The 13,556-nt window shown below is 42.4% G+C and overlaps 1 protein-coding gene across 2 annotated transcripts in view; it reads right to left on the bottom strand.

Moving 5' to 3' along the window:
- Positions 1-8,393, bottom strand: part of DAD1 (defender against cell death 1) — a 55,339-nt gene extending 46,946 nt beyond the window's left edge. For both annotated transcript variants that reach the window (XM_082844531.1, XM_082844530.1), the window contains exon 1: positions 8,132-8,393. In XM_082844531.1, the coding sequence (XP_082700657.1) occupies positions 8,132-8,342 (211 nt within the window). In that variant the 5' untranslated portion in view covers positions 8,343-8,393. The remainder of the gene's footprint in view (positions 1-8,131) is intronic.
- Between the last annotated feature and the right edge of the window lie 5,163 nt (positions 8,394-13,556).

The following is a 13,556-nucleotide window of genomic DNA, read 5'->3' as shown; positions in this document are numbered from 1 at the left end:
TGACACCATAGCCACAGTCACCATTTGACATGAAAAGAAAGCTCTAGGAATACACTTTTCCAAAATATCTTTATACCTGTAACAAATGATTACACTACTTAACCCAAATTTGCTTCAGGCTAGCATCCATTCCATCACTAACCAAGAAAAGGCAACAGACTGAGATCTAACCCAAAGGTCAGAGAACTACCAGACTGGGCTTCCTGGGTGGCACAGTGGTTAAGAATCCGCCTGCCAATGCAGGGGACATGGGTTCAAGCCCCGGTCCAGGAAGATCCCACATGCCGTGGAGCAACTAAGCTCATGCACCACAACTACTGAGCCTGTGCTCTAGAGCCCGCAAGCCACAACTACTGAGCCCGCATGCTACAACTACTGAAGCCTGTGCACCTAAAGCCCGTGCTCTGCAACAAGAGAAGCCACTGCAATGAGAAGCCCGCGCACCACAATGAAGAGTAGCCCCTGCTCACCATAACTAGAGAAAGCCCACACACAACAACAAAAAACCAATGTTGCCAAAAATAAATAAATAAATAAATAAATTTCTAAAAAAAGACTACTTCTCCAGAGTCCATCACCATGGCAACAGAGTCTTCATTATGCTTAAACATGCAAACACTGGGGAAAAACCCCGGATCTTTTTAGGCACCTGAACCCTTCAAAATATGAAGGACACTGCTGAAGCAAGGGCGACGAGTTAAAATCCCACTGTGGTGAGTACAGCTTGGTTCACCCATTTGGGAGAGCAATGGCAACATCTATTATATTTTAAATGTCTTTTGAGTAAAGAATTTATCTTAGAGAACAAAGGCATTCTAACAGCATGTTCGTAAAGTTGAAAAAAAAAAAAGTGAAAACAGTCCAAATGACATCAAGGGGATTACTTAAGTAAATTACACTACAGACATGCAATAAAATCCCATGCAATTATTCAAAAGAATGAGATTAATTTGCTAGACGTTGACAGTAAAGATGTCTAAGATATATTAAGTGAAAAAAAGCCAAAAATATTATTCCCTTTCAGATTTCTCTTAAACTGCATACACACACACACACACACACACACACACAAACTATTTTCTCATTTATTTTAGTTGGAATCTAGGAAAAAATCTGAAGAAAGAGATACCAAGCACGATTAACAGGGGCTATTGGGGTGGAAGATGGGAGTAGAGTAGTGCTTCGAGAAATATGAGGGGACAAAAGGAAAGAGAAGCTACCCATTAAGGTACACAAAGAAATGAATTGATGTGTTATCATTATCATAATCATAGTAACCCAAGTTGCTTCAATGACAACATAAGAATCAGAATCGCACAGAGATGCAAAGGACCCTGAAGGTCCTAAAGACCAACACCCCATCTAATGCACAAAATACCCAAGAGGTGGCAGATATGGGCATGCCAGGGGAGGCTGCATGAATCAGCTGAGAATAGTTCCAAAGTATACTCACCATATCCAGAATCTGGTAAGTAATCCCTAGGTGCAGAATTACAAACCATCCAGAGCCTGTGTTACTGACAGAGGCAGCAAATCCCTCAGATGCAGGGATATGCCGCTTCTATCAGTAACACAGGCTCTGGACGGTTTGTAATTCTCAAAAAAGGCAAAGAACACCTGTTCAAAAAGCTCCTCCACAAAAGATCCTTCAGTCCTTCCTGAGCACTTCCAAAGATGGAAATGTACTACCTCCTAAGGCAGCTTGCTCCATTTTAGCAGTTCTAATTTATCTCCTTAAATAGTCACTTAGTCAGCAAAATATTTACTGAGCATCTACTATGCGCCATGCACTGTCCCAGGTGCTAGAACTATGGCACAGAACAAGACAGACAAGAGTCTGGCTCCCAGGGAACTTACACTCTAATGGAGAGAAACATAATAAATGAGAAAACAACTAAACAAGGAAATATGAGGTAGTGATATGTGCTATGAAGCAAAGCAAGGTAATAAAAGAGTGAGTGGGAAGCTATTTCTTATTTGGTGGTCACAGAAGGCTTCTCTAAGAAGGTGCTATTTAAGACCAAAATTTGAAAGACAGGAGCCAACCATGCAAAGATCTAGGGGCAGAGCATTCCAGATAGCAAGAACAATCTTGGTCGGACTGACCAGAATGTAGGGATCAAGGGCAAGGGGAGATAAGGGCCAAATCAGTGGGGCTTTGTAAGCTTCAGTAAAGAGTCTGGATGTAGTTCTAAGTACAATGGAGCAATATTTCAAAGTTTTGAGCAGATGAGTAAAATAATCTGATCTAAAATTTTTAAGGATGGTAGAACTGCAATGCGGAGAATGGTCTGCAAAGTTCAAGAAGCCGAAGAGTCATGCAGGAGCCAAAGAGCTCAGGTAATGGTAGTCAAAAGGGACAGAAGTCAAGAGATACAGGCTGTATTTTGGGGAGGACAGGGCTTGCTGATGTAATGGATGTGGGAGATAAGAGAAATCAAGGAATCAAGAAAACCTTCTAGGGAATTCCCTGCTAGCCCAGTGGTTAGGACTCTGAGCTTTCACTGCCGAGGGCCCGGGTTCAATTCAATCCCTGGTCGGGGAACTAGGATCCCACGGGCCGAGCAGCCAAAAAAAAAACCAAAAACCTTCTAAATTTGTGGTTTCAACAACTTAACCAAAGTTGACACCATGTATTGACCAGCGAAGAGGCAGATGGCTAGGCCGGAAGGTTCAATCTGGAGTTGTGTGTTAGACATCAAGTGAAGATGTCAAGTAGGCAACTGGACTTACTAATTTGGAATTCAGAGAATAGGTCAAAACTAAAAATATAAATGTGGTAGTTGTACTTATATAGACATTATTTAAATTCACCTAAGGGAAAGAAATACAGAGAAGAGGTCTAGAACCATGCCCTCAGACCAAAAAGCACCTAGCACAAACCATAGGAAGGAAAAACCAATGAGGTGAGAAGGAACAAGCAGGAGAGTGTAGCGTTGCAAAAGCTTTGAGAAGAAAGTACTTCACTCGCTCAGAAGGAAGCAGCCAACTATGTTAAGTGCTAAATGTTGCTGAGCATTCAGGCAAGGTGAGGTACATGGCCATTAGATCTGGCAAGATGGCAAGAGCAGTTTCACTGTAGTGGTGGGGACAGACCACCAAGAGGAGGTTAAGGGATGAATGGACAGTGAGAAAGCAGAAACAGCAACTAGACAACTATTCTTTCAAGGAATTCTGTGATGATGGAGCAGAAAGGCATGGAATAGTAGCTGACGGGGTATCTAAAGTCAAATTAATTTTTTTAATTGGACGATATTAGAGCATGTATGTATGGTGGGAATGATCCACTAGAGAGAAATTAATGATGCAGAATGGAGGGATGATTACAGAAGCTGAGTCCCTGAGTGAGCAAGAGAAGGCTGGATCCTCTGCACAAGTGAAGAAGCTGACCTCTGACAGGAAAGGGATATATCATCCACCATTACAGGAAATAAGTCAACGAGTAGGGGGTCCATGTGTAGGTGGGTTGCTATGATTCCTTGGTAGGAAGATGAAAGGATTTCTTTTTTAGCAAAAAATAAATAAAGTAAGATCATCAACTGAGAATAAAGGAAAAGAGAAAATATAGATGAAAGTGAAGAGAGAAAATATGAAGCATATTTTGGAAAAGCAAACATATCAGGAAAGTATTATAGGACCACTGGGCAGGGTTGAGTGCCTACTTGTGTTCCTATTCTCACCAATACTTCTCCATCACAGCACTATATCCAGGTTTACTTGTCAGCATCTCCCATTAGATTATAAACTCTATGGGAGTAGAGATCATGTCTGCGTGTTCCACAGTTAAATCCTCAGTACCCTGGCAGGGAACCTGGCACATAATAGCTCAACATTCCTTAACTTATTATAGGCATGCTCACAATTTAACATACAGTGTTAAGCACTGAGGATGCAGAGATGAAAAGAGCACTACACCACTACAGTGTAGTGAAATAGGAATACAGGAGAAAGATCTAAATCTGAAGAGCCAGGGAAGGGTTCAAACGGAAGCAGCACTTGAGCTGAGATGGCTGAGAAGTGAAGGAATTTTCTGGGCAGTCAAACAAAGGTAAAATAGCTTAAGACATCTCGGCATGTTCAGGGAATAACAAGTAACTCAATAATGCTGGAATATAAAGTACAGAGGAGGTGGAGACGAGATGAAGCTGGAGATGTGGCTGGCAGCGGATTATCAAAGACCCTCTATGCCATTAAATTTTTTTTAAATTTCTCTTTGGGTACAGACAAATTTTATGTGGGGAGTAGCACAATCAGATTTGCAAGTTAAATAAAGCCTGCAAACATAGTGGAAGATGGACAGGAGGGAGAGAGATGAGAGTGTGGGAGATCAATAAGGAAGATTACAGTAGTCCAGATAAGAGATATTGAGAGCCTGAGTGACAAAGGATGAAGAGGTAGCAATGGATATGAAAGAGGTTTAGAAACAGAACTGTCAGGCATAAGGCTGGCAAACTTCCAATCTCCTGGATAAGTTATGGGCCCAAAAATCTAATAGATAATTTCCAAAGAAATGCTGGACCCCAGTCCACACAGCCCAAGATCTCCCGTGAGATAGAAAACACTCTGAATTAGGCCTCCTTGCCTTTCAGATTCAAACTGTTTTTGGATCTGTAAACTACGGGGAACAAAACTACTTTTTTTAATCCGTAAATATTTCATATAGATTAGAAAACAGAATAGACCAAAGTTGTGAAATGACTTAAAAACTGATTTCAAGATCAAAGACTTATTTTAAGGACAGTCTTATTGTTTTCCACTCGTCTCTCCAAAATAGCACTTTAAATGAGCAAAAAGAGGGATTTCAGTTAGGTAAAAAAGGAAACTAGAAGGGTTGCCAACACTGACACGCTACTCTGAAAAAGGGACAGATGTCCTCCTCTAGAGAGATCTAACCACAAGATAAACAGTCAGCTGCTGAGGATGTTTAAAATCTGTCTGAAAGAAGAAAAATATTTTATCTCTGAAGTCCTTTCAAAGCCTACTGTACTTTAAACTGTTGATCCAAAAAAAGAAAAAAAGGATTTCTCAATGGCAATTTTCTACCTCTGTCTCCTTGAAACTATGGTTAAGGTTCCTGGTCATGAGGAACAGAAAAAAACAGACCATTTTCATCAGGCCCAAATAACACCAGGCTTTTTAAAAAATGTGATAGTATCCTTTATCAGTTTAAAATGTACTAATCAATTTCCAAAGAACATATGCTACATAACACATGCAGAAGGAATGGAAGAGAACAGACTGCCAAAAAAGAAATTAAGGGAACCAGGCTAAAGAACTTTTCCCTCCAATTCATCCTACACATTAACACCAATTTTAAGTCACTCCTTTACTTAAATCTAAAACTTTTTTAAAAACTTTTTTAATCTGGCGCTTCCCTGGTGGCACAGTGGTTGAGAATCTGCCTGCCAATGCAGGGGACACGGATTTGAGCCTTGGTCTGGGAAGATCCCACATGCCACGGAGCAACTAGCCCCGTGAGCCACAATTACTGAGCCTGCGCGTCTGGAGCCTGTGCTCTGCAACAAGAGAGGCCACGATAGTGAGAGGCCACGATAGTGAGAGGCCCGCGCACCGCCATGAGTGGCCCCCACTTGCCACAACTAGAGAAAGCCCTCGCACAGAAATGAAGACCCAACACAGCCATAAATAAATAAATAATTTTTTTTAAAAAAACTTTTTTTAATCCTTAGATGTATTCCTATTACTTACAGGATAAAACTCCTTGGCCTGGCACTCAAAGCTCTAGCATCCAGCACTACCTAATCCTTCAGGGTAATCGCCTACAATTCCCTTTCTCAGCCAAACCGGCCTCCTCCGTTCTCTTCCAATAGGAAACACAACTCGGGGAAGTTAGAAACCTCAGCACTATAAATAAGTACAAGCCTTCCCTTCCCAACAACCAGAACAAAGGATAAACTCCAAATTTAAAATTTCCCATTAAAACCAGTATCCAGGGCTTCCCTGCTGGCACAGTGGTTAAGAATCCACCTGCCAATGCAGGGGACACAGGTTCAAGCCCTGGTCTGGGAAGATCCCACATGCCGCGGAGCAACTAGACCCACGTGCCACAACTACCAAGAGAGAGCCTGTGTGCTACAACTACTAACACCCACATACCTAGAGCCCATGCTCCGCAACAAGAGAAGCCAACCCAATGAGAAGCCCACACACCGCAACAAAGACCCAACGCAGCCAAAAATTTTTTTAAAAAACAGTATCCAGTTGAGGATCTGAGCTAACAAATGGCACCAGTGGCTTTAGTAAGGTCAAGTCTGTCAAAAGAGATGCAAACGATACCCTTCCTCAGCAACTCTGAATTGTCTTGAATCCCTTCTTTTCCTGAAGCAACTTTCATTTCCCTGGCCCAGTTACCAATTATCCAACACCTACGGACATCAGAATCCCCCAAAAGGACCTCACTACTAAACTGCCCTTTCACTAGGCATTCTCTTCAATGACAGGCCATCAACTTCTCATTGAGGAGGAGAGTAGGGGGTCTGCCAATTCAACTTTAGCCACAACAGCCTCAAAAAAAAAGACTTGGCACTGGAAAAATTATCTGCTCAAAAAATCTTCTGACTTTTATCACACCAATAATCTGCAACTCCAGTCCACATCCACTCTTCTGCAAACCACTCTTCCACGTAGCCCTTGAGAAGTCATTCTTAACCCTAGAAGCTTATGAAGCCAGGGTGACTTCAGCACAAAGGCGGCTTTTTTTTTTTTAAATCACCTTTTAGGCTCCACCCTATTCCTACTCTTTCCAGACCTGGAAAACAAAATTAGACATTCTCAAGATTCCTTCTCCTGGGACTTCCCTGGTGGTCCCGTGGTTAAGATGCTGTGCTTCCAATGCAGGAGGAGTGGGTTCAATCCCCGGTCGGGGAACTAAGATCCCACATGCCACGTGGTGGCCAAAGAAATAATAAATAAATAAATAAAATTAAAAGATTCCTTCTCCTGTCTGGCTAATAAAATTCTTAGTCATGAACAGTATTTTAGGGGAGGAAGGAGGAGTCTAGAGCAAAGAGGGTAGTATATCTGACGATGGTAACATATAAACTCCTGTAGACCAGGATGCTGCTACAGAGAACCAGGTCTTGGTCATCCAAGCCAAAATTCAAAGATGTACAGGCTAACTCTGCAACTCCAGGCCAGGCTTACTGAACTAGTCCTTAAGTCCTTAGACTTATCTTAACTTGAGAAACAGAGTAGAAGGTAGAGTATCTCTGGCATGAGTCTGAACTAGCAATTTGAATGTGTAATAAGCATTCTATAGGTTTCTAACTTTAAGCTGTAATTAAGATTCCACTGTAAATGAAGTCTCCAGACGCTGTATTTTGTCTATGCCCCAATTACACTGTAAACTCGTTGAGGACAAGAAACATATACCAGGTGTATCCCCAAAGCTTTTACCATACCTTGTATGAGATTCAAAATACAATTTACAATGTGACTGTTGATGATCAAACGTGGGAAAAAAAAAAGGAATTTTGGCATGTTTTCCAAGTCATGCAGCAGGTGATACCATGACTGGAAAAGTTCATGTGGTAGCCACCTATAAAATGTACTGGCCAACACTCCCTGGGCCAAGCCTGGACTCAGTATTCAGTGAATCCCTGTTGAGCAAGAAAGGTCAGATTTTGGCAAAAATATATGGGGACAGTCAGCTCTCATTAAATACAGCAGTCTACAAGGTATCAAATTTGCTGGGAATCAGAATAATAGAGCTGAAATAGACCTATGTGAGTGAAAACTGAGTTCAGGATAGTGAAATGACAGCTTCAGAGTTGGCTTTTCCATTTTACAAGTTTACCAACTTCAAAGTTGTGTTAAAGCTAAGTGAAAGTTGGGAGTTTTCCAAGGACCAATATGAAGTGAAGTGGATCACCAGATTGAACAGCAACACGAAGGTGTTTCCAGATTTAATCCCAGCTCCTCGGCGGCTCTTTGGTATTAGGCACGACAACCTGAATGTACCTCAATTTCCCCATTCACAAAAAGGGCAATGCAGGTTCCTCTCACAACTTCACGAGGCGGTGGTCTCATATAGAGACGAGTACTGTGGGAATAAAAGCACGCATCAAAGTAACACATTATAACTAATATCACTTATAGAATCATTCATTACCCGCTAGGATAAAACTCCCCACACAGGAGATGAAGCCCGAGAGGAAAGAGTTGAAGGGGAAGGTCCCCACGAGGAGACAATAACCGAATTGCAGCGCCCCGGTCAGCAGTATATACAGGAGGTACGCGTCCAACAACTTCAGACGCTGAGGAGTGGAGCTCAAGTACTCTTCTAAGAACCGCGAGATGACCGACAACACCGACGCCGACATGACTACACGCTCGATATTCCGGCCGGCGTACCCCAAACTCCTAGCGGAACCGACGACCACACCGGATGTAGTGTCGGCGCATGCGCACCGCTTGTAGCCCAGCTCCGCCCTCCCCAATTTGCTACGTTGCGCAGGCGTATAGGCCGGCCAAGGCACGAAACAAGTAATGCGCAGACGCAAAATATATCTACACAACGAGAACTACAGCCCGAGAAAGCTAATGCGCCTGCGCAACGGATCCCTCCGTGAGCTGGAGACGTGTATCTTTTTGCGCTATTTCCGCCGTCATGTTGGTGACGCCCACAGTTGCTCCAGCAACAAGATAGTGTGGGAGGGAAAGGGGAAGAGGTTTTTCAGCGGACAGCGGTTCTCTTTGGTCCACCAGCGTCCTCAAAGATGAACTATTTGGATCTGCTTTAAGGCAATGTCTGGCTTTTCCCGGTTCAGTACCCGCTCGGTCCTAATTCTGTTGAGGGCGCTAACTGCAGATGCCTGTCCCAGATCATTAGAGCAAGTCAAGTTGCCCCGCAGTGAGAACCACGGCGGCCGGTCACTGAGCAGGCATCAGTTTAGACTTGGTTATTGGAGGAGGGAAGTACGGAGCGGGGTTGGGGAGCTCGACCTCAACCCGGGCCTGAACTCGATTTGCGATCTGGTCCTTGGGGACGCTTACGAGTAAGCGCAGTGGAACCTAAGCCCGCAGGGGTTCATTCATTCAGCAGACAATTATCGGGTGCCTCCTCGGGCCCACGTTTTGCCAAATTATAGTTCGTTATGCTAGAGTGTAGGTATCCTCAGGGGAATCTGATATAGTCGTAAAAGAGCTGGTGATGGGCAGGGGCGGGGAGAAACTCCATTAAAGTGCATAGAGTATATGATCAAGTTTAGCAGCCTCCTACTCCCAAGCTGTCATCTTGAACCCGTCGTACTATCCCAGGATGTCAGCGCTAAAAGACCTGCAAGAGCATTGCCTGGTGCCTGGTTCAAGCCCTACCCTCTCCAATTTATTTTGCAGAGGAAACTAAAGGTTTGAGGTTTTGTATTTTAACAAGTGGGATTAACTATTTATACTTAGCATTTTAACTTTTTTGAAAAATAAGATCCACCTTAGTTTCTGGCTTTTGCTGCCCTTTTAGTTTAACATGAATCTGACCTTCCAGACCTAGTTCATCTCACTCTCAGCTGCAGGTGGTACATAAACCAGGTACTTTTTCAGCTTATTAATAATTTTGAACTATCCTAGGTACTGAAGCAAAATTCCTAAAACAGCAAGTAAATGACAACCTTCCTTCATTTTCACTTCTTATTTGTGTTTAAACTGGAACCAAATCAGCATCAACAAATGTACTGATTATCAGTCATGAGCAAAACCTTGCTTAGTTCTAGAAAGAAGAGAAATAATCCATGTCCTCAGAAAGATTTACAATCTCTTTAAAGAGATATATTCATATTCACACCCACGGAGATTTGCACTGTTATGAGAACTTAAGTTCAGTCTAAGCTCTTTTATGTTGCTGAGGGGAAAAAAAAAATGTGGATAACCAGACCAGTTCCTATTTCAATATAATAAGGCAAGAAGCATCAGTTTCTCTGACAAGTTGAACCTTTCTCCCTGTCTCATCAGTAAGTAGGAGGGTAGCTTCCTCACCAGTATTCAACTTCAAACTTTAAAGGCTAGGCTGATGCTTTTTAATCATTTAGGAGTGGATTCCTCAGGGAAATCAGCCAGGCTCCTTCCAGTAGTCTCTTCTGTATGTTTTGTCTGCCTTTCATCCATGTCAACTATTATCATAACATCTCCACAGGAACTCCCAAAGGGGGAAAGCAGAAGAGATGAAAATTTCACTTACTGAATGTATCCTTTTCTGAGATCTGCAAAGTCAAACACGAATATAATGACCTAAAGCTTTCTGGACTACTTAAAACAGCAAGAAGAGGTCTTCTGTGTTCAGTTTATGATTCTATAATCATTGAAACATTTTTTTGACTGATTTCTCAGTGGGAAATTGCTAACAGAATGTTGGTTTCAATATTTTAAATCAGCACTTTCACATATGTAAAAAGTCATGTCCTGAGTAGTGGACATGCTCAAGAGTCAGATAATCCTGGGTTTCTGCTGTTTGCTAGTTATCTAATCCAGGACAAGTTAGTTAGTCTGACAGCCTCATTTTCCTTTTCTTTAAAATGGAAATAAGAATACCTGGCTTGTTGGGACTTAAGTAGAAATGGGCAACGTGAGAGCTGTGAGTTTCAGTTTTACTTGGGGACTTACTGAGAACTATAGCTCAGTAGACAGTGTCCACGTAGCTCTGAGGAACTGCTCTGAAGAGGTCGGGGGAGGTGATTTGGGATAAGTGCATGTATGTGATTTTGGAATAAGTGCAATCAAGCACACATCTTGGTAGAGGGCTACTGCTAGTCATGAGGCACAAATATCTTAGTTAATGATTTTAGTGCTTTTCTAATGGGAAAATGCAAGAAATTGTGTTGCAGGAAAATGGGGCACGAGAAGATGGTCACATCCCAGGTCTTGGGAGAGTCCCTGGGATGGGCCACCAAGTGAGGGTCCTTGGCTTCCTGCAGGAAAGAATTCAAGAGCTAGCTGAAATAGAGTGAAAGCAGATTTATTCAGGGAGTTACACACTCCACAGACAGAATGTGGGTCATCTCAGGAGAGAGGCCCCAGAGTATGAGGTCGTTAGTTTTTATGGGCTGGGTAATTTCATAATCTAACAAGTGGGAGGATTATTCCAGCTATTTGGGGGAAGGGGCAGAAATTTCCAGGAACTGGGCCAGTGCCTACTTTTTGGCCTTTTTTGGCCAGCCTCAGAACTGTCATGGTGCTGGTGGGTGTGTCATTTAGCACGTATGAGCTTATAATGAGGCTCAAGGTCTACTGGAATTCGAATCTCCTCCCATCTTGGGCCTAGTTGATTCTAACCAGTATTTGTCCTATCCTCTACGGCTGTGTCATTCTTTATTTTTGGGGGGGCCAGGCCACGTGGCTTGTGGGATCTTAGTTGCCTGACCAGGGATTGAACCCGGGCCCCTTCAGTGAAAGCGTCAAGTCTTAAGCACTGGACCACCAGGAAATTCCCCTGTGTGTCATTCTTTTAAAGGTTGTGTCCTGCCCCCGTCCCTCCTGTCTCAATTGGGTTCATAAAATTTTCTCCTGAAAATATCTATCTGAAGACCTGTTCTGCCAGTTTTCCCAAAGCATAGAGTGACCTCTGCCCTGAACTCCTTTCAGGGTGTACTGAAGGTCAGCAACCACAGTGGCTGATGACTCAATCCTTTTAGAGTTGGATGGTGAGAGTGACCTTCTTTAGTTGGCAGGTTGTGGGGATTAAATGAGATAATGTTAACATTAAGCATTTAACATAGCACTTGACACAGAGTAAATGTTCAGGATATATTGGCTCTTATCAACTATCAATAACCCTGGTAATTAACTATGTCTGCTTCCCTGTTTTTCTGAATAATTAGAAGCTGGCAAAGCACAGAGCCCCAATATTTTGGGCATACAAAATATTGGGTACTGGAGGGACTTCAACCCAGATGGCTCTCAGAGGGCAAATCAAATTTATAAGTTGAAGCTGCAGTCAGAGTAGACCTTAGATGTTTTGTTACTAAAACACTGAGAAGAAAAACTGTTTCCCTCTAATCAGGTTCATTGGCCCCATAATTTAGACTGACAAAAAAACAGATTAACAAGAGAAAAACAAATAATTTTCCTAACATATGCATCGCACATACACAGTGGAGCACTCAGTTACAAGTAACTCAAAAGGGTGGTTAGAACTTGGGCTTATATAATGTTAACAAGCAAGATTCAACTCAATAAAATTTAAAGATTTTATTGGCTTTATTCAACAGTTCATGAGTTGGGCAGCAACCAACCAGCACATAGAAAGGCACTCTGAGGAGCTATCTAAAGAGACTTTTATAGGCAGAAGGGAGAGGGAACAATTAGATTATACTAGACAGAAAAGCAGTTTGGTTACGGCAAGGTCACTTTCCTTTAGCGGATGGCAGGGGTCTATTAGGCAGATTACCTAACTAGTACTGATCAGGCAATCCCTGATTGACTGGTTTAAGATTCCATTTCTGGGAGAGCTGAAATTGTAATTAAGTTAGCATAAGTGACTCCATTTTGAGCCTGTTGTCTTGTTTTTAACAATAGCATCTTAACAAAAAGAGCAATAAATTTTTAGAGAAGTAACAAGACAGAGAAAAAGAACTTTGAGTTTCCAGGGCAGCAAATTGTGAGAAAGTAAATATGTGAAGCATTAATGAAAAATAAGGGCTAATTAGTGACGTTTGTTATGTAGATTTCTCTGGTGCCCTCTCTGGGCTGGTAAGGATCTAGAGTTCTGTCCTTCCTGGTAGAGAGAGGAGGGGAGACATCTTTCTGTCCTGCTTTTAGGCAAATAGGAGGAGGGCACAGAGCCATCCTTGTATCTGCTTCTTCCCAGTTGCCTTCAGCTCAAAATAATCCTTATGCTAAGGTGGCATATTTTGGGGCGGCATATTCTGCTACCCTTCAACACTCAACATCATAAAACAATGGGAAAGTAGAAGGGCAAGAAAGGTCCCCTTCTAAACAAAGGCCATGATTTTACAATGTATCTCTCTACAGCAAGAAATGACGTTCTTTATCAAAAGAAAGACAACTCCTCCAAAGAAGAGGACTCTCTAAAGAAAATCTCTGCATGAGAGTCTGTTTTCCAATTCTTTTCCCTTGTATTTTCACTTTCTCCTTCAGATCCCTCCTTTTGCTTCTCTCTGCTATTGCATGTAACAGCTCCATCTTTTAAACTTTGGCCCTAGTGTGGCCCAAACCCCCTTTCCTTGTATGACAGTGTGATATAACCAGAAATATACATTTGTTCTTCATCTCGGTTCCTGACACAGAACTCCTTAAACCCTCATTATTTCCTAAGTGGTAAGAACAATAGGAACATCTTTTGTTATAATACTTGTTTTTGTCCCCAGTTTCAGAAGTAGCTCCAGAGCAATAAAGGTAGTTTGTTATTCGTAACAAACTCCTTTCAACCACACTGGAGTTTATGTTAATGAAGTGACTTCTGGGAAGTCCCTAAGGATGGGGGCTAGATGCCAGGGGAATGATTATTACATGATTCCAAGGTTGGAACTTTCAGTTCCTCCTCAAGGTCGAGGAAGGGGAGAGGGGCTGGAGGTTGAATTCAATCA

Source organism: Leucopleurus acutus (genome assembly GCF_964270905.1).
Source record: "Leucopleurus acutus genome assembly, chromosome: 1".
NCBI lineage: Eukaryota > Metazoa > Chordata > Mammalia > Artiodactyla > Delphinidae > Leucopleurus > Leucopleurus acutus.
The sequence above is the reverse complement of the archived record's forward strand: the minus strand, read 5'-3'. Positions and strand labels throughout refer to the sequence as shown.